This window comes from Pseudopodoces humilis, chromosome 3, assembly GCF_049639895.1.
Source record: "Pseudopodoces humilis isolate 2021_Gansu_Grassland_sample_001 chromosome 3, ASM4963989v1, whole genome shotgun sequence".
Classification (NCBI taxonomy): domain Eukaryota; kingdom Metazoa; phylum Chordata; class Aves; order Passeriformes; family Paridae; genus Pseudopodoces; species Pseudopodoces humilis.
The window spans coordinates 16,004,976-16,032,566 of NC_142202.1; the positions used below are offsets into that span (position 1 = coordinate 16,004,976).

General features: G+C 36.8%; 1 protein-coding gene across 9 annotated transcripts in view; it reads left to right on the plus strand.

The window, feature by feature from the left end:
* CDC42BPA (CDC42 binding protein kinase alpha) overlaps positions 1–27,591 on the plus strand; it is a 198,322-nt gene that overhangs the window by 138,647 nt on the left and 32,084 nt on the right. For 5 of the 9 annotated variants that reach the window (XM_088053753.1, XM_088053752.1, XM_088053750.1 and 2 more), the window contains 10 exons: positions 4,344–4,449; positions 6,142–6,266; positions 13,065–13,170; positions 13,732–13,880; positions 15,002–15,093; positions 17,607–17,683; positions 18,836–18,883; positions 22,745–22,783; positions 25,857–25,976; positions 26,668–26,748. In XM_088053753.1, the coding sequence (XP_087909879.1) occupies positions 4,344–4,449; positions 6,142–6,266; positions 13,065–13,170; positions 13,732–13,880; positions 15,002–15,093; positions 17,607–17,683; positions 18,836–18,883; positions 22,745–22,783; positions 25,857–25,976; positions 26,668–26,748 (943 nt within the window). The remainder of the gene's footprint in view (positions 1–4,343; positions 4,450–6,141; positions 6,267–13,064; positions 13,171–13,731; positions 13,881–15,001; positions 15,094–17,606; positions 17,684–18,835; positions 18,884–22,744; positions 22,784–25,856; positions 25,977–26,667; positions 26,749–27,591) is intronic. The other 4 variants (XM_088053747.1, XM_088053748.1, XM_088053749.1 and 1 more) reach the window with 4 other exon arrangements.

Here is a 27,591-nt window from a genome sequence, read left to right on the forward strand (position 1 = left end):
TACTGTGGGCGTAAGCTGCTTTATCTCTTCTGACATGGTAATTTGTCAGACCTGCTTTTTTCTCTACCACATGGTGGAGTTTATAACTGGCCTTGAGCTTGTTCCTTGAGGCATTCATCAATAAAATCAAGTTTTTCTGTTGGATGGTGTAGTAGTGGAAATAAGTTATAAACTGAACATGCTCGTGTTCATTCATAAAAAGTTCAGAATTCTTCACAGACACTAATATAGATGAGTCTTTTCACTGTAGCAAGATGGGAGATGAGAGAAACCATGGAGAAGTCCCTGCTGAGAGCTTAACCAAATTATAGCAAGACCTTTAAGTAGAAAATTAAATACAATTTTTTCAAAAAAGTTTATGCAAATAGAGGTGGAAATGCTGTTTATCTGCTAAATTGTATTCAGCAGGGGACATAGATCATACAGCCTAGAATGCAGTGCATGAGCTGTTTCTTCCTAGCATGCAGCTATTCATAGGCTGGACCTACTAACAGCACAGGAGTTTGCTGCTTTGTTCTAGGTGGAGAGGTAAAACTTGCCTCAACAGCATGTTTTCATTGTGACTCAACTAAATGGTCTTTGCTTACTGACTTACAGACTTTACTGACTTAAAAGCACAAAAGGCCATTCTGCCTTGTAAAATATAAAGGTGATGGTGTGACACTCCTTTGAGACCAGCAGTGTCTCAGGAGGAATATTCAGTGAAGAATCATGAATGCCTCTTTCTGCAGAGTTAAACTGTTTGTAAGGATCATACCTCCAAGCAGCGACCAGATCAACAACTCCTTTCCCAATTCTAATGTTGTACCAGCTGCAGGCATTCTAACTAGATGTCCATTCTAGCTAGTTCATAAACTCTTTTTCAGTCTGGTCTCTCTCTATAAATAAAAAAATAACTAGGTACAAATCTACAGTGGGTGCTATCATAACCATGTGTTTCAAGTGTGTGAGAGCTGTGTTAAGAGAGCATTTTTAAGCGTGAGCAGAAGTGTGTCACATAACCAGTGTCCAGTGCTTGGCTCCTCATGGCAAGGGCTGCAGCATCATGCTAAGTCAGTTGTCCAAACACATGATTAGTGATGAAGGCCTAATCTTATCTGTCTTTTGTTAAATAAATCTGCAAAATCTCATGCAAGCATTAGGACTCTACAGAAAGGCACAAGTTCACTGTCCCAGTTATGCTATGGTTTGACTTCTCCAATTTAGAAGGGAAGCTTAAGCATAAGGAATGGAGGAATTGCTGTTGCCATTCAATATTTGTTAGTTTTCCTTAAAAGAACATAGATTTTTCTGTTTCTGCCTATCCATATTGGTTTTGCAGCTTTTGTAGTCTGGCATGAAAAGCTTTTTGTGAGTCTTCCAGTAGAGGGGTGTTGAATGTAAGCACTGAAAAGGAAGCACCTGGAGGCTTTGTGCTGAAATAAGTGGAATTATTTCAACAGTAGGCTTGGGGTGGGCGTGGAGTTGAAGTGTGCTTATACAGTTTGGCAAAAATATTTTAGTAGTCTAAAAATAATCTTCAGTGCGTATTAAAAAATATCTTGGTAAGAGGATGTGGTTGTATTACTGTGTAAGATGAGTGAATTACATAGGTTATTCTAAGCAAGGATCAAGTAAGAGCTATGACAAGATCTCTATGTAGATTTTTGTGTAGCTTGCGCATTGGTAGTTTCTGTTTTGCATTTTTTAAATAGATATTTTTGTTTCCTTCAATTTTAAGCTTTCTAACTTCTGCTATTTCAAAAGCATAAGTCTTCAAGGGAGAGATTACTTACCTGTGCAAAATGATTATGCTTTGCTGAAGTCTCATAAACTGCATGCTATTAAAGTTGGAAGCAGAGGAACACAATATCAGGCCAGTGATCCGTGTAGCACGAGATTCCATTTCTTTGAATTGTCATTAGGAAATATTTCAGAAGAAGATACAAGAAACTGTGTAAAATAAATCACACTTGTAGAAACTTTTTTTAGGCCTATCATTTCATGTTGGATTTATAAAGCAGAGAGTGTTACAGAACAGTGTTTGCTGGTTTTAAATTGTGTGATATAAAGAAGCTTGGGGACTGGTGTTTGTTTCAAATCTATTTTTCTTGATTTCAAAGCAGTATGATAAAATATTTGGCCACTTTGTACAGATGCAATGAAGAGCTGGAGTGACAAAGTGATACCATAAAGCAATATTTCACATTGCTTGCATGTGGTTTGCTGCAGTTTTACTGATAAAAAGAAAGCTGGGTCATGTATATTTTCTTAAGTTGAGGAGGAGACACATAGCTAAATGTTAGATGAGAGAAGAAGTTTGATGGGAGAGGAGTTTTTCGGGCTTCAAAGCAAAAGCATTATTTTGATCTTGCTGCCTGTCCAAGGTACACCTATGGAGTCTGTTACATTTCTGTTGTTTGCTCAGTCGCTGTTTGGGTGTGATGGATTATATCCACATTCTCCTCTGTTTCAAATTTATCTTCATTTCTCTATTATACTGTAGCAATCTGACTTACTGGGATAATGACAATCACCAGCCAGGTTAAGAATGTAAAATATAGAAAATTACAAATATGTCGGGCTCTTTCACTAATCCAGTGTCCTTAATCCACCGCCATTTATGGCTGCTTTGAGCCCTAAAGCATTAAAGGAGTAAATTTAAGACAAGTACAGAAAAAAAATCCTAAACAAACCCCTGGAAGCTGCATAAAAGAAACTCATTAAAAGTTAGTTTGGTCTTCTGTCTCCAAAATTAGCTTTGTATCTACACCTTGAAAACTGAAGCAGGACCTGTTATTAATTCCTATGACAGCCAATGCTTTAATCTCTTCCTGCCTTTTCCCTGTGCTCTTCATCATATGCATGGAATCTGTTGATATAGAAAAGGAGTGGTGGTGAATTTCAAACTTGGCGTTTAAACAGTGTGATAGTATGTAACTTTACTAGGATGAGGTGTTACGTTTCAAAGGACGCCTGGCAACATAGGCTTTCACCATGAGTCCAACATGTTGTACTAGATTTCAGAGTGGTTGAAGCACTAAATGAATTTCAAATTAAGAGTAGGAAATTCAAACCAGCATTGCTCTTAACTGGGTTCACTGTAACCACTGACATTTCTCATCTTGGGAGGATGTTCTCTCTGTTAGGTGGAGCTGCAGTAGTTCTGCATCTCAGAAAAAGAGGCAAGAATGTAATTTATATTTGCATTGTGTGAAATTCTGATCAGTATCTAGAAAAAAAAATTCTGTGCTCAAGACAAGGTTTCTCCTGGGTATTATTTTTACAGAATTAACCTTTAATGCTGGGCACTTTTTCAGGTGTTTTTAGACTGGAAAGTGGTATTTGCTGAGTGATTATTTTCTGTATCTGTGGCATTTATAGTATAGTTCTAGCAACCTACTGATGAACTTTGTGCCAGTGACCTGAATAATTGGTAAAAGAATGATACAAGATGCAAGGCTAGTGAATCTGAGAGCAGTAGATACAAGGTGGGAGTTACACATCTAAAACATTGCTGTGCACCACTTGAAGGAAATTCCATGTGTTTTTTGGCAGAGGGCCTGCAGCTTTATTTGTTTTCAGGTCCTCACATTTATTGTGCAACATCAAAGTTGATATTAAGCAGAATCAGACAGGGGTTCTCATTTACTGAATGACATCCATGGGAGAAGGGAAGGTTTGGGGGAATCAGCTACTGTGAGACTTTCTCAGAAAGAAAGGTCCAAACTTGCTGTAGAATCTGGTGATATTAGGAATGTGTAAGTCATCCATCCACTTTTTGCTCATAGTGAGTATATGATACCTGAATTAACAGTTCAGATATGACTTCTGGGCTGTTCTAAATTGCCCAAAGACTAGCCCATATAAGCTTCTCTCATCAGAGACCCAGCCTCAGGTGGTCTAATTTAGCTTCTGTATGCTCTGGTTTCATATGTGGTCATTTTTTGCCTGTCATTCTGTGTGAAACTTGGAATTATAGAAATATGTGTGTTAAAATAATGTTCATGTGAGCTGAGAATGTGCCCTGAGCATTTTACAATGTCGAAACATACTTTGGTCTGCAGGATTACAGCTGCTCATTGTTTAAAGGATACATCTGAAGAATAAGTGGGTTGATAAACATTGGCTTGGTGGAGCTCTGTTAATTTTGTATTGATGGATTCTGTAATAACTGTAAAATTCAACAGGCTAGCTTGCAGTCCTAAGGTGGTGGTATATTAAACTACTTAATTTTAATAGGCTGTGCTATTATCAGTGTAGTACTTCCCTTCAACATGTGTGTGCATTGATCTCTTTGTGTTTAAATGAATAATGGGGTGGGTTAGAATAGAAAACTTTCTAATTCTGCTTCACTTTCTCAGCCAAAGTGAAAGAGAGGAATTTGAAACAGAGTTCAAACAAAAGTATGAACGAGAAAAGATTCTGCTGACAGAGGAAAACAAAAAACTTACAAATGAACTTGATAAGGTAAGTGGTGATTAGTTGAGCCCTGAGTTTACAACTATTGTATTCTATGTACAAATTGTACAATATGGAGCTGCATTAGTTATTACTAACTCTTAACTGAAAGCAGAAATTGAGAATGCATGTGTGTGTATATATATATATATATATATATATGTATATATGCATATTATGTGAGGGAATGGAATTAGATGGTTTTATATTTTGGTAGGATTAATTCTAGACAGCACTGTAAGCCAACAAAAAAGGATTATTTCATTGTATGACCCAAATATGAAAATACATAGTTAATGATGTGATTACTTAGAGTACATTTACATGTCAATTGTTTGAAATACCAGGCCCCGTCCTACCCTTTGAGATTAAGTGTTACTTTGAGATTCTAAAAAAATACAAATGATAAGGCATATTAACTGAAGTGTGTTGAGCAAGAAATGATTCTGATTTGTGCATTTGGATTGTCTCTTTATTGTTCATTTTGACAGGTTACTCAAGTTTGTTGTGCATTATCCAAGTCTTGCTAAACTTGTCTATTCCTTTTGTAATGCATTAGATTTTCTAAAAATATGATGAAAGTACAATGTTCTTCAAAGTAAGCATGTTTGCATGTCTTTGCTCAAATTACAGTGTATTTTCATACCGGTATAAGACAGACAATATATATGCCTGTAGGTAGGCTTAGTCCAAGAAAAATAAGAAAGAGCCTAGTCACTTTGATAGTTTTTCTGCTCTCTTTCTCTTCACCCATTACCTTTGTATTTTTCTTGTCAAATGACATATAATAAGTAGGCATATTTAAAGTATAAGCCCATTTAAATGATAAATAGGGTGTGGAGTTATTCATATTTGGAGTAAAAAGAAAAACAGATTTTAAATTGGCCATTCTTTTATCATTTTGAATTGTTAATATATTTCATTACTAAAAGAAGCTTTCACCTGACATTTCATTCTCCTAAGCAGTCCTTCCTATAAAGTCTGTCAGGTCTCTGATTCCAATTTGACTTTCTGAATAATTATTTAACATAATGAAGGTTTAGTTCCCATTACCAGCTTGGGTTAGCTATGGCTTTTGTCTTGCAGAATGTGCCCCTATGAATGGCAGCAATTTGAATGAGAGAGGTTAATTGCTAGGTATAACATAATGTACTTAGAGATGTGCATTTAATTTCAATTTCCCTGTCTACAAGTCAGTCAAATGAAAAATAAAGGAATGTGAGACACCTGGAGAATCTCAGGACTGTCTCATGCCTGTATCGGTTCAGTCTCTCTCTCTCCATGGTTACTAAACAAGGGAGAGGTTCAGCAGTCTTTTCTGAGCCATAACAATTTTTATGCCTTTGCTTTGCTCTTCTAGTGTAGATTTTTCTATACAGAACATTCCACGCCTGTATGGGGCAAAGCAGAAACCCTCTAGGAGTTTTAGAGGTATTTGGAGACTAATTCTCAGAAAGCACATTAAATTGATAGAGTAAAAATGTTGTTCAAGTCCTTAAAAGTGGATTTTCAGTACAGCTAATGTTATATGTAAGAAGAGATTCTGGCTTTTATCATTACATGGTGTTCATTGTGATGGCCAGTACCAATTTCTAAAGCAGATGCAAGGTGTGGGAGAGGGGAACATGTGGTTTTGAGTCTGCACAGTGATGGAATCATAGCAGTTTATACTTTTAATGAGTTGTTTAAATTCTCCTTCAGCTCACCACCATGTTTGAGAGGCTGAGTATGAATAATCGGCAGCTGGAGGAAGAGATGAGAGACCTGGCTGATAAGAAGGAGTCTGTGGCTCACTGGGAGGCCCAGATCACTGAGATCATCCAGTGGTGAGTGCTCTGCTCTCATGGCATGTCAGAAACCCCTCAGTGTGTGGTGGGGCTGGTGCTGAGTTTTTGTCTTTGCACATGGCACTTGAAGTGCTGAGGTGAAACCTCACACCCGTCTGGGATTCTGCTGGGGTTTTGGCTGAGATTTTAATAATATACAAATCCAGAAAATTGTGTTCCTCTTTAAGAGTGAAAGTGTCTCACCAAATAGAGCTTTTCAAAGTGCAGAAGAATCATGGCCATTGGGTGTGGCTTGTGGCTGTGGAAGAATGCTGAAAGGAATCATGTGCTGAGCTCACACCTCCAAGAGGGAACAAGCCTGGGAAAAGTAGTGGCTGAGTGTTTGTGTCTAGGCATTCATTTCCTTCATCTGCTTGGCATGTGGCAGAATGAAACAAATACAGTGCAACTTTTATGTGATTTTTTTTTTACAAGGAGAGTATTTGAGACTACCACAAAGCCAGTCAAGTGATGTTTGTAATGGTACTTTTGCTAAATAGTGATGTTATCTTTCTAGTCTTCTGTCCAATTCTAGTAAATTAAAGAGAAGAAAAAAGGTTGAAACTATTAAAAGAAAAAGATTGTGCATTCTAAGTTTTTCTGTGCTTATTTTTCCTCTTCATTCCTGTTTATCTCCCCTTACCTTAAATGCTCCATTGAAGTGTTTCACATCTACAAAATGAATTGGCATTCAGACATTTTATTTTACAGATCATCCACTTCCAGGAAGACTTCATCATGATATACTAGTATTTTTCTGTTACTGATTGATTATTCCCACCCCCTGTTTTTCCTATCTTGTGTTAGTGAAAAAATCTAATTTGTTGTGTCCAGGCAAAAATGGGAAACATTGTTTTAGAGAAACCTATTTTGGTATTGTTGTAATGTTAGTTCAGTTTTGTTGTCCAGATATAGAGAATTTTGGCTTTTGAAGAGTGCCATGTGAATACATAACAAGGCATAAGGGCCATCCTCTGGGTTTCCAATGTGTTTTAAACAATGTTTTTTGCATAAATGTATGTAATGCTGATCTTTGTTATGAAGTCAAATTTGTCTCAAGGCGTTGTATGTGAAGCAGAAGCTAAAAAATTTAAAGGGTCCACTTTCTGTGTGTTCCTTTTAAATTTTGTCTCTCATAATGGTGATAGTAGTGGACAACCTGAGTCACAAAAGTTAAAAAAAATATATATTTAACTGGTAATTTAAACAACTTTTAATTTCTGGCCAACTAGAAATGTTTATTTGGAAAAAAAAAAAACAAGGTAACAAGTGAGACAAGTCTATAATTTCACATTCCTTATTGCTTTAAGGTAGTGCTTATCTGTCATATTGCAGCAAGGTAATCAAACACAATTTTTCAGATTTATGTATGAAAACTCTTATATGACTTAGCAGTTATAGGAAAAGACAAATCAGAATTAATTGTGGATTGTTGCACTCAACACAATGTAAAAATGTACCAACAGCCATTAAGAATGTACCTTCTCCTTTTATGAGAGTGTTTAATATTTCAAGATGTATTACTGATGTGGTTCAGGCAAATGATAAAACATTTTTCCTGTTAAGGATGTCACTGTAAAGGATAAAAGAGTTTGGGCTTGAGTTTCTTTTTATCTCTGAAGACACTTAGTGAAAAAAGATCAGGAACAGGCAAGACTGAACTTTCTGAATAACAGTCACCATTTTACTGGTCCCTTATGATAATATAGTATCTTCTAAATAGTACAGAACTAAAAATTAAAGAATTATGTGTAAAGGGAAAAATAGAAGTACTGAGGGCAAACATTAAGGGAATTTAAAAAGTCTGGCTTGGTTCCAGTTTTTCATCACTAAACACATCTCAATTTTCCCTCCATCCTTTTCTCTGCTTATGTTAAATTTCTTTCAGCTATGTGAGGCCTTATCTTAGGTCACATTTTTTCCTTATGTTTAGATTTTTCCATGTGTTACCCAGATAATCTGGTCATGTCCATTTGCTGTTCTTAGAATTCAGCACTGCATACTGAAACTGGGCTCTTCTCTGGGGAACATGGGTGCTATATGAAGTGTTTAAGTATCTATTATAATGATAAATATTTTAAAATAAAAAACCCAATAATTTTGAGGAAAACTGGTCTTACTTAATCAGTCACAAGCCTATGTTTTACTCAGAAGAGCATGCAGTTGAAGTCTGTACCTGTCCACATCTTCAGTGTGACAATGGAATGCCTTGGAGCTAGGAAAGTAGGGGAGAATTTGTGGGCTCCTTCTTGAAAATTTAACAGATTTCTCACACAATATTACAGTGAAATATGTATTTTGGGTGCATTATTTCCACCTCCTAAAAAGTGGCATTTTTGTATGATGACCCAGGAAGGATAGGAGACAGTAGATGGAATTAGTTACTGGTTTTGTAAACAGTTTGCTCAGCGGCCTTTAGTAGTTCAAGGCACTTGTTTTAGCCCTGTTTGGAGTAACACAAGCCCAAGAGGTCCCTAAATTCTTTTAACTTTGCCATCTAAAGGATGCCTCTCAAGAAACTACTTTGAATTCACACTTTGGATAGTTAAGATTTGTCCCTTTCTTCATGATTCCAGGGGCCCTTTTAAATTCCTGTTTCTCCCAGGTTTTATAGCCTGTGAGTAATTTTGACATCTTACCACATTCTCTTTAGCTTTCACCTGCTTTCTTACTCTGCTTTATTGCATCTTTAGGGATAATGTATGAAAACCTTTTAATCTTGCTGTTGTTATCTCAAGACACCATAAACAAGGCAATACTTTAATATAAACAATCAAATCAAACTTTCACTGCAGATTCTATTGTGGACTCAGCAGACCCTCACGGATCATTCAGCCTTAATGGAGTTATTATATTGACGAGTTTATATTAGCCAAATCACTCATCATTCCTTGACAAGAGTAAGAAATATTGAGGCTTTTATAGTCAGCTATAAATTTTCCTCTGGGAGATGGGAAAGAGATTAATTGCATTGGAGGTTAATGCAGTCACTTTAAAAAGGAATATTTTAAATAGCTGTGGTACCATATTTCTGTGCTGTGCAGAAAGGAGGTCACTGGAAATCTTGGTGGTGATTCCCAGCGTACTTGGCAAGAATCTTGACTTGGGAGGGATTAATCTAACCTAGTTGTAGAAGTCCTACAACTCAATAAATCCCATGATTAGTACTCTAGAAGTCTGTTTTTCTCACCACAGGTTGAAATGGAAGCCTGCACAACTCATGTCAGATGGATAATTCTGTGTTGTTGAGTATGTTTATGTGGATGAGCTGAATCCTACCTATAGAATGGATGTTAAGCATAGGTTCAGCTGCCCAGAAGCTGTCGTGATTGTTTACCACAATATTTAGTTCATTTTTTCCTTATCAGTTAGATTTTTTTTGTACTATTGTTGGTTTTATCTTAATTAAGTTCATTGAAAACACAAACCACCAACACAAAACCACCACCAATAGAAAAAACAAAAAACAAGTACCAGCTACCCCCTCCCAGCACTTCCAAACTAAATCAAACCTGGAAAAGCACTGAAATTTGGGTAGGGGGTTTTTTGGTTCTTTTAAAATCTGTTTGCTCTCAGAAAAAAAAGCACATACAAATTGTGAACAAAATACAGCAGAAATTCTATGCATGCTCAACTGTTAAGAAACTCAGAACATGTAAAATTCTGAGATGTGCTGTGTTTGAGGTAAGAATAGTCAAATTATCTAATTATCTCTAAAATAGAAATTCTGGAGGACAGGGTGAAGTTTCAGGGCTTGGGAGCAGAGGGAAGTGTTAAAAATTTTTAGAGAAGTATTTTTAAAAATCAGATTTTATTGGAGACACCAGGGGAAAAATTAAAAATGAAGTTGAAAACTTTGAGCATACTGGTTTAACAACAGAAATTTAAAAGCATTGAGAGACTAGAGGAGTCATGACTCTCAGACTTCCTTGGGGTTTTTAAATCAGGTTAAACAAAGCTTGGTGTAAGACCCCACTGTTGACCACTTCTGTTGAGCAAAATTCTTTAGTCCTTTGGGTTCATTTTGTATTTAGTCCTTTGGGTCCAGCTGGAAGGCACAGTCTGACTTCCTGAGCATCCTGACAACACGACACAGATAGCAGCCTATGGTTATGTGAAGGTTGTCATGATGTTGGATGTCTCCGACCAAAAAGTTAAATTGAATTTTACAGGAATTTGTACCATATTGCTCTTCTGGATTCTTTGCATTAAGGAACTAAGCTTTGAAGGGCAATTATATTGAAAACAGAACAGTTAACTCAAATTTTCAATAAAGAAAGAAGTGACTAGGTGGAACCTGAAGAACTTTCTTAGGTCCCTTGGTGTGCTTGTCAGGGCTCGCTGTCAAAATGAGGACAAGGAGAGCAACATTAGCAAGAGTTAATTTGCTGCTCCTGCTCTTTTTTTGTTCAATTTTAGATTTTTAAAGACAACCAAATGGAGCAACCCCAGCAAAACAGTAACAAAAAAGCACCAAGAGCTCTTGGGTCCACATAATGTTTAATAACATGTCATTATTGAGAGAATTTTGCCATCTAGTGGACAACAAAACCACCTCAGTTCCAAATTGTGCTGCTTTAATTTGCTGTCTTCCAGAGCTTGAGCAGTACCCTTGATCTCAGTACAGTTATTTGTAAATATTTACTTTATATTTTCATTTTCTAGATTTCTGCTTGTCTGTGGAACATCTCTCTGAGGTTTTTGCATGTGCAGCTTTTCAGCATTTGGAACCTGAGGGTTCTGTTCACCATAAACCAAATTACTGAAGTGTTTCCTCACCTTCCATCGTGAAGGATCTGTGTGGCATCATAAAGTTGGACATAGAAATTGGGCCCATTTTTTTCTGCAAAGATTTTATGTGTCATTAAAAATAGAGAAAATTAAAAGCTGATTCCTAAATCTCTTTTCCTCCTCATACATCAGGAGAACTTGCTCTCACCTTGAGAGCCTCACATTCTTTTTATTCCTGCTTAAGCTTTTTTTCCCTCTGCAGTATATTTAATTATGTACCCTCCACCTCCAGAAAGCATCTTTAGCTACTTTTTATATCTTTTGCTCACTGTTACAGCCTAAGTGGTTTGTGTAGGCTCAGATTATCCTGTTGTCAAAATGTGTCGTCCAGCATGTTACGAAAAAAAAAGTTGGTATGCTGATTCCATTGAGTTCTGATGTACCTTAGGAAAAACAGTGACTTGTTAGTGTAAAAACTCTCAGTGACTTTAATAGTCAGGACATGCAGGGTTTTCCTGGATTCCTCCCCACCTCTTGAACTAGATTATAAACAGCAGACAAAGACGAGAAAGCCCAATAATCATTTGCGTTTTCATGTTGGGTGTGAGATTTGTGGAAAATGGTTGTTAATTTTGCTTTTGGGTCCTCTGTATGACAGTAGTCTGTCTTCCTTAAATAAACCTTAAGCTGCACAACCAAAAGTCACCACAATCTGCAGATATTTAGCCCATGGCTTTCAGGGTGTGATCCTGCCCTGAGGCCACTGTTGGAAAGCTCTTCAGTTCCTCCCTTGCCCATGACAGTTCAGAGTATGTGCTCCCTGTCTTCCTTGCCTCCTGGCAACTATCTATAAATCTGTCTTGAAACTTTTATAATTAATGGTAAATTTGCAGCAATGTTCTGTTTGCCTATGAACCCCGTAGTATCAACCAGAAAAACTTACATTGCCTTACAGGTACGAAGGGGGAATCATTTCCTGCTGGAAGGTCACTGCAAAACAAAATTAACCATCTGGAGAGCTCTTATCTCCAGAGCAACAGACTCAGGTTTAGAGTTACTTTTAAAGATGGGGAAGCAAGGATAAGTTAATTCTCATGAATTAGAAAATATATTTTCCCACTTTCCTATACTTTATTTACAGCTATTTGAGGTTCAGTACTTAAAGCACATCCTAAACGTTTCGGTGTTTGGAGTTGATAGACTTAACTGTGATCAGACTGTGGCATTACCCTGCTGCTCTCTGAGGCAGCTCAGGAACTTGCATAAGGCCTGGTGTTGCAGAACTTAGATTGCTCTTCTGTGGGCAAAGTGAACATGTTTAGAGCCAGACACGTCAGGAAATGAGGTGGGAGGGATGGTGTTGGGGTATTTTTCTGTTTGTTTGTTTTAGGGTTTTCATAAGTTACTTAGTTTCAGTGAGTTAATTTTTTTAGCAACTTTCTTTTCTATGTTAACACCTGAGGCAAAGTAAAGAAAGAACCTTCTGTTGTGATTAATCACAGAAAGTTGTTGTTCTTTCTTTGTAACTGATGATCAAAGAATCTGAAAAACAGGCATGTCTCCTCCTTGTTGTCTTTTCACCCAGAAAACATGTCTGGATAGAAAACAAGCTTGGTGGATGAGAGAGTCTCTTCTGGCCTATGCTGTTTAATAACATTAAAAGTAGACTCTCCCTTTTTAATTAGCACTTCTTGAAGTAACATCACTGTTTAACTCCTAGTTCTCATAGTCAATTGGTACAGTAACGTTAACCACGAGTTCCAGTATTGTCTGGACAATTGAATTGCTAATTATTGGTTGTCAATTTTGTCTTAATTTGCTCCCTAAAAATAGGTTGAAAGATTTCTTTCTCACAATCTCAATTTCAGGTAACTGATAGTGTGAAAACACACTTCTCTGTGGTTTTCTGTTTGGGCTTTTGTTGTGTTGTTTTTATCCTTATGTTTTATGACTCTTTTTGTATTCTGTATTTATCTGTTTCAGGTTGTTGGCTTGTTGAAGTGACTTCTGTTTTTTCTTTAGGTTCTTTGATTAAAACACTTTATTTTTTCCTATGTAATCTTGTAGGGTAAGCGATGAAAAAGATGCTCGAGGTTATCTTCAAGCCTTGGCCTCTAAAATGACAGAAGAGCTGGAAGCCCTGAGGAACTCCAGTTTGGGTGCAAGAGCTACAGTAAGACTTTACTTCCATACGTCAGAAGGGGTTTTTTTAAGAAAAAAACACTGATTTGACAGTTTCAGCTGCACCAATAACCTATCTGCAGAGTCTGTGTTAATTGAAAGTTAAACTTTCCTAGGTCTTCTGAATAACTGAATACCAAATTTATTGTTTATCAAATAATTAAATACCAATATCTTTATAATGTGATTTTATTTATGTTATAGTTGAAGTAGCTACTTTGTAGTCATATATGAATTTGTTGAAGGAAATCATGCTTTTATGAAAACCTTCAAGTCTTTCACTTGTGAAGTGTGGATATTCTTCATAGCTATCATCTGAATTGAGGCATATCAAAACCAGATTTCACAAAGTCGCTTTGCTGTTGAGATCAGCATAAAACATAAAATTTGTATACTTCTACTAACACTAGTCTTAATTTTAGATTATTTTGGAATTAAGGAAGTCCTACGATAAGGACATAATAGACTGAGAGATGTAGTTGTTAAAGTCAGTTGCATTCCTCACATTGAGCTTCCTTTCCTCTTTCTCTTCCCTTTTTTGATCCTTTCCTAGGACATGCCCTGGAAGATGCGACGTTTTGCAAAGCTGGATATGTCTGCAAGGCTGGAGCTCCAGTCTGCTCTTGATGCTGAAATCCGAGCCAAACAGGCTATTCAAGATGAGCTGAACAAAGTCAAAGCTTCCTGTATCTCTACAGAGTGGTAAGACTCAATTGTTCTGATGCAAATTTACTTTGATACCTCCCAGGAAATGTCATCAAATCATTGTTTTATCTGCCTTGTCTGTGGAAATCTGATCATGAATGATATGCCAGTTTCATACACCGAGATGAGAAAAAAACGCCACATCTCTCTTCATTGTTTGAACACTTGCTGGGGAAAGTTGAAATCTTGAGGACTTTCAGAGGGAACATGTTCTCGTTAATAATATGATCTCTTCTAGTTGTGTTAACAAATCCAAATCCATAGTTTGGATTTGTGTGTTAGAATATATTCTTTTCCATTCTGCTGATAGAGACTGGGTTAGCTGACTAAAATCAGTTCTTGTGTACTGATTTGTACAGTAAGAAGTAATCATGGTTAATGGACTACTATGAATTTTTTTATTCCTTCCTCAGATCTTTCTCTTTCTCACTTCTACCTCACCACTGCCACAACAGGATTTATTCTGAGTTGTGTGAATGCCTGAAACAGGGGTTGGTAGGAAGTCATTCCATTTCCAGGTGTCCAACTCAGAGCACTGGTGTGTTTTGTAGCTTTACGAAAGCAGTAGGACAGAGCTGAGATATAAGTATGTTACCTGTAAAATGGGAACATCTAGTTCACCTACCCTGAATGTCTTTCAGGCCAGGTGATGTGATGACAGGCAGCATTGGAAATCCTATAAGAACAGGAGAACCAGTGTTTACTTTGGCAGGCAGGAATGAGAAATGTGCTCAAATTGCAGAGGAGTGTTACTTCTGAGCTGTGAGTCAGAAAGCACTGAAACAACCAACTGTAAAGGAACTGAGAAAAAAATAGTTCAACTGAATCTATTGGTATCACAGGCACTTAATCAACAAATAAATTTTAATGAAAAACAGTACTTTTTAAAACATAAAAATGCATAGTCTTTTATTTCATTCACAGGATACAAGCTCATGCAATTACTTAGAAATTAGAAACATGAAAAACATGAACCTATTTAATAGATAAATGTTTTTTCTTATGTATACTAAACAGGTCCCAGTAGATTTATTCTGGTATTTGAAGACACCAGGAACAAGAGTGACTTGTATCTTCGGTTCTCAATACTTACATATATTTTTTGTGTTCTTTTGAAGTAAATTGCAGGAATCTGAGAAGAAGAACATGGAGCTTTTGGCAGACATCGAAAGGCTGAAAAAGGAGACAGAAGAGCTTAGATCAGAAAAGGGTATGGCAACTGATATCCAAGTAAATAGTGTGTCACATTGGTGGGTGCATCTTATCAATCAAGTGTCACCTTGAAATTAAAATATGATACCAAAATGTGAGCACAACACTTGGGTGTCAAGATGTACCCACAGTAGTTGCATTTGCACTTCTAATACTTGTAATATGCCTCAGTTTTCTTGGTCCCTTTGAACCAATGAGGTATTTATTGTTTGAGCTGAGACTGCATTGTTTTTATTTGGCCTGTGTATGTTGATTTACTGCCAGACAGTATAGATGCATTTCTAACCTTTTCTCCTTTATGATGGGTGAAGGTATTTAGACATCAGTACTGATCACAGTGTTGTTCATCTCTGAGTGTTTTGGGCCTGTATACACAGAGAGTAAACAACTGCAGAGGAATTCATAGCATGTGTTTGTTTCTGGGATAACTTCACTGATGGACTTTGCAGCCACATAGTGAGCAGAGTGGTCATGAGTGCTTTGCTGTGGTATTAGGAGTATGTTCCGGGATTACTTTTGCGTCTGTCCAACACTGTTTTGCATTGTTGCTGGGAGAAGAGGCTGTTTTAGTAATTCTGCAATGAAAAAAAAATAATTAAGCTTTGAAAAAAAATTAATCAAGCATTGATTAAAGTTTTGGCTGATTCTTTGCAGTTTCTGTAGTAGCTCTAATATTTGTATCTTATGAGTCACGTGGGAAGAAATATTTTTCAGGCCAAATGGAATTACCTAATTTTTTGTAGGGAACTATGTGAACTCCAGAATTTAAATACCCTGGCAACAATTTCTGCACTGAAATGTCAAACATTGTTCAGCTTTTCCAATTTAATGGCTGGTCAGTCAATAAATATTATAGTTTACATTAATCTCCTGTGTATAGGCCTCCCAGTGCTGATTGACTGGTAACAATAATTCAAACTTATACAGAACAAACTTATACATAACAAAAAATGCTGCCAGTTAGCAAATAAGACTTAGGGACTTGGTACTCCCTCATTTTAATGCTTAGCACTGATACCAGGATTGTGCTTCCTCCAAGTGCTTGGAGAGAAGCTCTTGATAGCATCTCCCTGGAGACAAAAATACTTTGTCGTGTTTAGCTTTCATTTATATGTTATGAACTTATAATTCATACTTTACAATATTTTTTCCAGTGTTTAAAACCTTATTGTTTTGGTGAAATAAACATTTACTCTTTGCTAAAAACAAGCAAGCAAAAAAAATTACTAATCAAGGAAACATTAGTCATGTATCTTAACAGAATTGTATTACTAATATTCTACTGCAATTATTCAAATAGTCTGATAGAAATATACCTTAATATAAATCGTTACCTCTTTGATTTGGTTTTCTCTTAAAAGAAAAAATATTCTGCTGTTTGAATTATGAACTGTATAGAATATTCAAATGTAGCCAAGGTACAGTGGTAGAGTAACTTGCAGTGTGTGGAAATTGATTTCTAGGAAGGGATTGTTTGGCTTAGCACCTAATCCTTTCCTGTTTATAAATATATTCCAGAAATTTAGACAGCTGGGGAAAAGACTGCTGAGAGTATTTCATAAAGTTGTCGGTAATTTGAAAACTGGTTTTAGCATTTTACTGTGATTTCAGTGTATTTATATTTTAAAGAGGAAAGGGTTCTTTGTAACTTCATTCACTCTGGGTTATATTTAGAACATATAGAGTGATACGGCTAATTAGAGCAAGACTGACATTTTTGAAAAGAAATGGGTAACTTCTGATAGCATCATTGTTTTGAGATGCACACAGTCCTGCAAGCTCTGGTCATAGTAGATACATATGTGTATGTCCATATAATGTGTTTATAGCATGGAGAAGAACACAGTTCATACACATCTGTGAAGTATAGACACCCACACAGCAACTTGAATTAGAAAAGAAGAAGAAATAAAACAGTACCAGGTGGAGCAAGTTAGAGCCAATGTGTGCCAGCCTCTGCAGCTCCGGAGCATGCAGCGTTCCCTCTCTGCTCGCTTCTGAGAATCACTTAAGTGGTGTGGTGTGACAGGAACATCTGAAGCTTCACCCAGGATTGTGTTACTGCCAGGCACTCAGCAGGGAGAGGTGGCAGGCAGGCACAAAGCATGGCTCAAGGAACCCATCTTGTTTGGAAATACCGCGTTTTTGCTGGCTCCAGCTGTACTGCCACAGTGGGACGTCCCATGTGTCTCCAGAGCAGGAGTGGCACCTGCTGCATTACTATGTGGTGCAAATGGACAGGAGCACCTTAGAAACCAGTGCCCTCTGCATAACAGACACAGACACAGAGTGTGTTTCCACATGGAGCTCACACCACACACATCCTAGCTTGGGAAAGGTTGATTGCTTGTCCATTAAAAAGTCTTTTACTCTGGAAAACAAATGTGCAGCTTATTTCAAAACGTGTAGGTGTTTCAGGTGGACACTCAAAACTGTGATTCAGCAAGGCAAAGGTCCTCCATGAGAAGGTCATTTTTTTCTGTAGCTTAAAAACCTGCTGCTGTTTTCTAGGTGTAAAGCACCAAGACTCACAGAATTCTTTCTTGGCATTTTTGAATGCGCCTACCTCTGCTCTGGATCAATTTGAAGTAAGTGCACAGCTATTCTAACTCTGTTCAATGGAGCTGCTATTGTGTGCAGGTTCTGTGCATATTTGTTGAGAGTTTGCTCCTGTATTTTAATTGTATTGCACCAATAATATTTGTGTATAATAATACCTGAGAATTGTTTATCATTTACTGTGCTGGCTGTCTTCTCTTGAATGCTTGTAATCACAGTGAATTCTCTCTCAAACTTTGAATGAGGAAATTTACCTGATTTTGCAGCGAACATGGAAAGCATAGTTGTTCAAATGGCTTTTCTTTGTATTCAGAAAAATGCTAAGTAATGCAGGTAGTGGTTTGGTAAAAACAAGAAAATACTAAATCATCCTTGATTGTATCCCATGAAGTCATTGGTACTGTTTCTTAGGTTGTTTTCATCATCTGTTCATTTTACAAAGATCTGTAAAATCCAGATAATTGCTATTCATCTCCATTCCACAGATACTTTTATTTTAAAAATGAATCTGTTTAATACCTATGTCACTTCTAGACAAAAAACCAGAATAGGTATTAAGCCTGGCAGGAAAGTATTGAAAAAATGCTATACATTTATTATCTTCTTTTCTAATGAACAGTAAGCAAATCATCATCTTTCTTTTAAAAGAATGGCTGAGTTGAAATATTGGTCAAACTGAATTCATAGGATACAAGGCACCACCTTTACAGTTAGACATTAATCTAAAGTTTGCCCATTTTTTTTCCTGATGCAAATACAGGACCGTCACATTGAAGGAGCATAATCCCTGCTGTTACTGATGTCCCAAAATTCTCTTTCTTTTCATTATGTATTCACTAATTCATTGTTCTCTCTTGAAGTCCTCACAATTAACATAATTTTTAAATTTCATATGTAATAATTTACCTTATAAATTACTTTCAGTATAAGAATCCTGTTGAGAGTATAACAATAATACTTTATTGAGTAAATACTAGAAAAACACTGGTTTCTTTACAGATAGTACATTAATTAATTGTCCTTGAAAGGCAATTAATGAAAACTTACCGAGGTAACTATTACTGCCATTTGTTATTTACAGTTCTTTATTTTTGCACTTTTATTTATACTGAACAGTTTTCTTCATCCTTTTCTTTCTCTCTCTCTCTCTCTTTTTTTTACTGCTGTTTTCATTAAAATAGGATTCCTTTTCCTCCTCTTCATCCTCATTGATTGATTTTATGGATGACGTAAGTCTGACTTTCAACCCAGTAAATCCCTCAATAACAGATCAGTTGATTGATTTGGAATATTCAGACATTAATGCAGTCAACTTAAAAAATTTGCAAGTGCAGTGGAGAACAAAGTATTTCTGTAATAGCACCCTTACACCTATTTTTATAGATAGGTGTTTTGTTTTGAAATAAATGCTTTTCTTTGGATGCAGGTGAAGAATTCTTAATTGCAAACAGTTTTTGTAAAGGGGAAAAGCTGCTTTTAGGCCTTTTCTATTGATATGGCCTGTGAAAAACAGTTCCAAAATCATCAGCAGATTTATGTATTTAATTCTTTTGCTTCATCTTATTCCTTTATCTTGAGTTGTTTTCATCAGTTTTCTAATCACTTCTCTTAAAATGTTTCCCTTGCATACAGTTAGTTTCTGTTTGCTCAAATAAAATATTTTCTCTTTTGTAGCCTGCATTGTGAGAAGTCATTTTCACTATGACTGAAGTGAACTTACTACTTTTTATTGCCATTTGAGATGCAGGTTCTTTGTCAGGACTTGTTTAAATATTCCCACTAGCTAATTGCATACTAAGGGAATTGAGTTAAAAGCTGAAAATTGACTGCATTATATTTTTTCCAAACTGAAGTAGTAGGCCCATGAAAGTAATTATTAATAAAATGTTTGAAATCCAAGTGTATAGAGCCCCATCCATTACAGCTGTGTAGGAATAATTGTGTGTGTGTGTCTGTCTGTGCTCGTAGATGTGTTTATACATATTATACATACATAGATTCACACATATCTGTACATATGTGTTTAACATAGTGTAATCCTATTGGCATTGAAATTAGATAAAGTTAATATTGCTTGAGAAACATCTGCTGTGAAGAGTATAGCAAGGAGGATGAGGTATATGGGCTTTTTCAGCTGCTTTCATTTCCTTTTGCATACTCGGAAAAAATGCATTTCTTCTGGATGCTTTTTCTCTGTAAATCAGGTTTATACCCCAGACAAAATGTGAAGCTTCATCTGTGGTGTTATAGTAGAAGACATTTACCTGCTTTTTGTATAGCATATAGGAAGTTTCTGGTTTGATGGTGCTGTTGGAATTTTCTTACACGCACACACCAAAAAAAAAAAAGGAGGAAAAAAAAAAAGGTAGTTTCCTGTCATGTAAATCCACAAAAAAATCAAATAATATTTATATTCTTTATCTGAAGTAAAGATAACATGTTCTATGTTACCTGAGTATTAAGAACACTCAGTTTGTATCAGCCAGTTCTTGAACAGAAATTTGTCTTTCAAAATATCTAAAACACTCCACTAAAACCTATTCAAAGAGAAATAAAGGACATATGTGGCAGTTACTGATAATGTCCTATTTTGCAAGGGGAAGCTTAGGACATGGATATTTTCCTGTCTAGTTGCTGTCTAATTAATTTTTAAGGACTTCAGTACTTTATTCTATATTTATTGTTGCTTGTTTTTTCTTGTTTTTTTCTTTGTTTGTTTGCTTTTTTAAGAAGGCAGCATTTTTTTCTACAAGCACTTTTTCAAAATTTTTTTTTCTTTATGCAAGTGAGTAATTTTCAACTGCTGGCATACATCCTTTAATAGCAATTCTTCTTGATTGGTCCACACAGATCAGATCTTTGCAGATACCGAGACCTTTTAGTCTTGGGTAAAATTTCAGATATTAATATTTATATTGTTGCATGTAGTTCACTTCCTGCACATGGATTTAAAGTTCCCCTGTTCCATCTTCAGTTTGAGTCCAACAGGAATGTTTTTTTCTGAGTTGCACTGGGCAAAAGTACATCTCTGGACTGGGCCGGCCAGGGGCTCATGTCTCTAACACCAGTGCAGAATTCTCAGCTGACAAAACTGCAGAAAAGGAAGAGTTGACTGCTCAAATTAAAAAGCACCTTGCAGAGAAATACAAGACATTCTGTCTCTATTAGGAGGAGAGATAAAGCTGTTATCTCTGTTAGTAGATGAAAAGTAATATCATTTAGTTGTGCTATGAAAGTCAGTTATGCATCTTTGATTTATTGGACAATCACTTGATTCATTCATAGCATAATTTATCGTCTGAATTATCTAAATGAATGGTTATTTATGATTTAGCTCCTTCAGTTGGTTTAGTATCAATATATTAAATGAACTTAAATTAAAATACAGGTATTAAAACTCCCTGCCCACTGGATGTGACCTCCATTCCCTTCCCAATGACTCTCATTGGCAGCAGTTACCTTGGAGGGCAGTGTTTCTTGCAGCATCTCCAGAAGAATTAACTTCTCAGTCAAACCTGAGAAGTGTGAGGGTTCATTGTGTTCTTTGTATTAAGACCAAGGAAGAACTACAAGTCCTCGAGCTCATGCAGTGCTGCAATATTGCATGGGGTTCAGGAAAGCCTCTCCAAGAAAAGGTGTGCATGGGGTGCAGGAAAGCCTCTCTTGTAATCAAGAACCCCAAGAAAATATTTCTTATGATCTGGATTGTTTCTTCAGACTCTGTGCTTCATTAAGGGAGGACAGAGAACATGTAAAATAATGTGCAGATGCAGTTGTAAAGCATTCCTTGCAGGATCTCTGAAGTCTGTTTAGCACACAGACGTGCACACAGCACTAGGGTGGGTATGTCTTGTGTGTCTGCCATCCTAATAACGTAACTATTTTTAGCACTGTCTGAATGACTGGAGTTTATTCTAATTTTTCCGATGAGGAAAACAGTAGTTTTGCAATTTCTGCTGGAGAGAAATACAGGGGCTACTGCCCCTGTAGCCTGCAGATGCTGAGGAGAAAGTGGTAACTCACTACTCAGATGAGTAGCACTCGCTGTTGGTTCTTGCCTCAAAAACATGCTGGGTCAGGTTGGCAGAACTGGTGCCTGAATCCTCATAGCTGTGGCAGCCCACAGTTCAGAAACAATCCTTGTATGTCCTCTCTCACAGGGGAGTGGGAATGTGTTTGCAGTCCCTGAACTCCAGTCTTGGTGGGGAGGGAAGTCACCCCCAGTGACTCTAAGAGACTAAACCCTTGCTGCTGTTTCTCCTGTGTGTCTCAGGCTGTCTCAGTAACATTGTTTAGGTGTTAAGTCTCCTGTGTTCGCTACAAGTGTCTGACAGTGGAAGTGTTTGGTTTTGTTTCTTTGCCAGGTGGATCTTTGTGTATCTCCCTAGCTGCGAGAAGCAATCAATTCATTTTATTTAAGGATGGATTTGTGATTATTTGATAATAAAATGGAATCCCATTTTCCCTTGACAAAATTATGTTTCCCACATGCTCAGAAATACTATTTTTTGCCCTGTTGCTAGCACACTAGAAATTAGAAATAGATTTCTTAAGTCCTTCTGCAGTCTGTCCTCACAAGCAGTCCCCATGGGCTTTGGCTAGACTAAACAAATCTGAGCTCTGTAAGTAGCCACAGAACAAATAGTGTTCTGAATTCTTATTATTGAACAGAATAAGTCATAGTAGTGTGTGGTGAGAGCCTTGACTTTACCTGCATGTTCATAATTAAGTTGAGTAAATCTGGTTCATAATGATTCTTTAAATTGGACATACTGTGCCTCCAACAGATGACTTCATTCATCTTGTTCAAAGCACAGAGATGCCAACTGCAAATTAATGGTGCAGCGTAGTCTGCAGTTTCACTGCTATTGTCCAATGTAAGACTATGGACCTAGAATAGCTGTTCCTTTTTTTTTTAATGTTTCTTCCTTCTTGTTGGCCCAGAGGATCTTGTTTTTAAAATACTTGTAACAATGAACATGTTTGTGTGTGTCTAAACACTACCTCTGGAGATACAGTGAGGAATTCTGAGGTGATGTATGTGTCACTGTTTGGTTTTGTAACATATTCTCCTCCTTTCTTTGTTAAAGCGCCCTCCTTCCTGTATTCCAGCTAACAAAGGCAGACGTGTAAGAGGCTGTCTTACTCTTTGTAGCCCTTTATTTTTTGCCTGTTGTGTCCATGCCTATATTTAATGTATGGATTGTGTATTTACCTCACTGCATGTCTTGTGCTGCTGCTGCTGCTGTTTGCTGCTGCTGCTGCTGTGCTTTTTTGTTGTTTTACAGCCATGGGCTCAAAGCTTTGGGACTATTTCATTTGGCAATCCTATGAGCAGAATATCTCTGAAACTGGAGAAGTTGCTTTGGGTACTTTCTCATTTTAATGTGAAAGTTCTATGTGGAAGCTGATCAGGCAGATGCAGGTTGGGAAGATGAGCAAACATCAAATGAGGGCCTGTTTATTTCCTTGCCCTAAGCAGAGGGCATGTATTAAGTCATAGGAATTGCCCATTAGAAGGTCAAAGTTTGGCATTTGGGAGGCACATCACAGCAAATTATAGAAAATACCACAGTACAAAGATAAATAGACATGAAGTGGAGAATTGAGTAAATGGAGCATCAAGGAAGATTGAAAAAATTCATACAAAGAAAACAGAGATGGTTGTGTTGTAGCTGGTTAAGCTGGAAAAGTCTATGGTGTTTCAAAAATCAATATGGGTTTTTAAAATCGTGTTTGCACATGTTATCAAAGCAGACCTGGTGAAGATTAATTCCTGCCAGTTACACTATGACCATTTTAATCTCATACTGCCACTTTTGTTTCTTTTATACAGATATGATAGAAGGGATAAGTAAGCATACAAAGCATTTCTGTTGAATGTTCAATAAATAAGCAGTAATGCCCAACAGCTCTAATGATGTCCTTACCCATGCAGTTCAAAGCACACTGCTGAGTCTCTGGTTGCTTTTGTTGGTGGTGCCTCCAGTTCAGAAGTTCTCTCTGCTCCAGATGTGTTTGTGCACTGGCCAGCTTTGGCTCAGACCTGCACAGCCCTGTGGAAGACAGCAAAGCTGTTACAGTTCAGTAGGACATAATAAAATCTGCTTTGGGTAGTCCAGTGGATTAGTTTAAAACCAGTTTGAAAGGTGCTAACTTGGTCTTCATAAACTGTTGACCATAGTAGAGTCAGGTTGTTTTTTTACTTAGTTCTTCTCATTAAAGCCAGGAAGCCAAGATCACTGCAGCAGTACAGGTTAAGGCCCTTGTTTCTGCACTGAAGGTGGTGATTACATTCCCTTCTGCAATGGTGGATCAGGTTCTGTGTGTTTTGTGGGCTTTTTATGTTTTTAAGTAAAGTGAAAGTGCATCTGTTACTGTTTCAGCAGCTGTCTTCAACCACAAGGGCTTTGTAGCACATTCCAGAAAGGTTCCTGATATCAGGCTTGTACTACATTTTTTCATAGACACCGTGAATATTCTTTGGTATGCAGATGCTGCTTTGAAAGGGAAAGCCCTTGGAGTGTCTGGAAACATTTATGAAATGATAGATTAGATCTCTGAGTTTAACTTGTAGGAGAAAAGGAGTGTCTGTTTCTTGCTATGAAAAAAATTGCCTCTAGTTACTCATTGGGCTTATTTTTTAGTAACATTTTTAAGGAGGAGGTAGAATTGTTGAAGGTTAAACAGTCTTTGGGTGGACTCCAAGTTATCACATGTTTAGACTGGATTAAAAAGAAGTTTAAAATAATTGAAACATGTTGCTTTTGAGGATTCACTACTTAAGGCATCAGTGTTTCTACTACTGGGTAAAGCTCTGAATTATTATTTGCTTCTGATGAATCTGAGCACAAAATGTTTGCTTTACTGCTACTTTTTGCCTCAATGCTTGAAATACATGATCTTTATGTAGTAAACAGGTGTATCCCAGTGTGAGAATTTCCCATTTTCATTTCAGAAATGCTTGCAGTCATGTTAATATGCCTAAGATGATTAAACTGATGACCATTCTCCACCAGATAATTTTTTTTGGAAGGGTATGGTAAAACTAGAAGCCATCAAACTTAACTCATTATTTAAAAAAAAATATATAAAACTAGCAACTGCACCTGTTCGCTACTGTGACTGGCCTCCTGGAAGAACAGGACTGTATGTGCACGTATAAAATTGGCTTGGCAATGTAATTGATTCCCAAAAAGTAGTAAAGTTTGTGGAGTTCTTAGTATTGTCAGTGGCAAATGAGAAACACTGGAATGTTCAAATGCTTTCTGTAAACATGGCTGCGTATTTTAGTTTGTCTGCAAGCTAGGCAAATCCTTGGCAATTGAGAACTGATGATAGCTTTGCTCCAGAAAATCAAAGCATGCCATGGAGCCTTCTGCAGGCCTGCAGCTTTTACTTTTATTATTAGTGGAAAAAGCATTTTCACTTTTTTTTTTTTTTTTTTCCTTTCTGATATAATTTTACATAGAAAACTTTGTGGAGGGGTCTTGTTTTCAAGGAAGAATCCTGCCTTCTCTGATTATTTCAGCTGTACTAACAAAAGATGATTTGTTACTCAAGATACCTGTTTGTACCTATGTGTCTTGTTCATAGCTCTGTGGTGGGCTTAGTTTCATTCTGTATATCAAGGACTAGGAAAATATTCCCCAGAAGAAACTGTGTTCCTGGTAAGGATGTTTCTGTAGTTCAGATGGGGTGCAATACCCCCTCAGTTCTCTGTGAATACAGTTATCAGGATATACACTACTCTGCCTTTTCTCTTGGTTTTCTCCTGAATATGTTTGCAGGAATTACATGGCCTATGTGGAAATTCACTTCTAACAAATCCCTGCTACCAGTGAACAAAACCCAGCAGCATTTATAAAATATTCACCCTTGAAAAACGCTGAATTACAAGTGCCTTTGAGTGGTTATTAGTGCCCTGAACTAGCAGCTCTTATGCATGTGCTCACCTCTCAGCAGAAGCCTTGGCGTGTTACATGCAACAATTTCATTCCATTTTGCTGCTTTTAATTAGGAAGTTGCTTAAAACTGAATTTTTATCCTCTCAGTTCTCTCTTAGGAATTTTACTGCTCCCATATCTTATTTTGGTAAGAGTTGAGAATTCTTTTTTAATGATGTCTTTGATTTATTTCTTTGGTTGTTTTCTTTTTTTTTTGTTTTTTTTGGTTTTTTTTCCTCTTGAATTGTTCTTCTAGATTGATTCAGTTGAGAATTTTACATTGTCTAATACTCCATCACGGGATGAAGACAGCAAGTCTCACCTCCATTCAAGATCAAGGTCTCCTTCTACAGCCAGTGAGATTGAACCAATTGAGGTACTTACTTCAGTGTTGAAAGATATTTGTCTTTTTTTTCTATTTTTTTTTTTTTTTTTTAGGAGTAACAGTTTCACTTGTATAAAAATGACTACTGCACATCTTTTGTTTAGGGCGAAGCTTATTCTTCTGCAACAAGACTGTTTAGGACTTTGTAATACCCTTCTACACTAGTGGTAAACTGTGTTTTGGGGAGCATTGCATTTATTTTCACATATGGCTAATTGAATAGGGATGGGAGCTATGAATCAATTATTAGTTATGGTCTCTTCATAACATATCCTCAGCCATAAATATTTAAGTAAAGTCATCACAAAGATTATGTTATAGTGTAGTTTGTAAAAACACACTTTGAAGCCCTGCTGGAAGTCTTGTTATTACAAAATGCTAGCCAGACTGCAACTATAATAATTTATCCTCTTTCCCTGTTAAAAGAAATAATTTTGTGGTTATTTTATGTTAGAAAATATCCAATCAAATGTTTAATGTGAAGTTGGTTTTGACATTTAGGAGATGAATCTTGCTGAGAGATAAGATTTGTTTTTCTGAATCCTGCATCAATCAGTTTGGCTTCATGGCTTGGATGCTGGGGAATGGGGTGGGTGGAACAACATACTCTTCTTCCTTTATCCAGTTTTTCTTTGAAAGTATGTTCTTGATGTCTGATTGATCCTTTGGGGACTCTGTTCAGGTTGCAGATCATCCTCCCCGTTCAATTCACACACCAACCATGAGGACAGCATATATTGGCTCGGGACTCTCTGCACCAAAGGTACCTTGTCAAGCATTCACACTTTTTGTATAGTGAGAGGAACATTTCACTCCTCATCTACAGCTTCAGGAGAGCTGGTTATCACACTGATCTTACCAGAACTGCCTAGAAGGGATGTTTATGTGCAAGCTGGTTGCTCTCTAGAATTTAAAACCCTTTGTTCTTACATTATGGGGTGTGACAAGCTGCACTAAGAATTCCACAGGCATTTGATTGTAGGAAAAGCAGTATTTTGAACATTAAAAAGAGGTAAATGAGACAGAATGTGAGGAAAGGAAAGTGCCATCCTAGGAAGAAAGTGTTTTCTGACCTGTGTCTGACCAACATGTGTCTGTGTCTCTATGTATACTTTGCATACAAGAAAGTCTCAGATTAGCATGTCTGTATGCTAATTAGATGTATATTCTTGAGAAAAGACAATGTCTAACTCTAAAAATGAAACCACAGATTTGCTTGTTTTTAAGCCATGTAGAGTGAGCACTACAGAAAGAGATTTCCAGTTTTTCTGTCTTTTGGCTTTTACCTGCAGAAACACTTTATTTCCATCAGTTCTTGAAATAATTTTGCTGTTGCTGAATAAGTCAGTGTATGCTAATTCCCAGTGGATTATGTCTGTTCAAGCAAATAAAGAATAAATACAAGCTAATAAAGAAAAATTTTCTTGTGAAAGTTTTGAAAGTGACTAGATATTTTAGGAATCTGCTGTATAATTTAAAAGGACAGTTTTCCTGCAACTAATAATGAAATAAGTAAACCATTCTAATAAATGTGTTTCTCTGCTTTGATAAATTGCAAAGTAGCAGAAGACTCATTTGTTTGAAGGAAGGCTAAAAAGTTTGATCA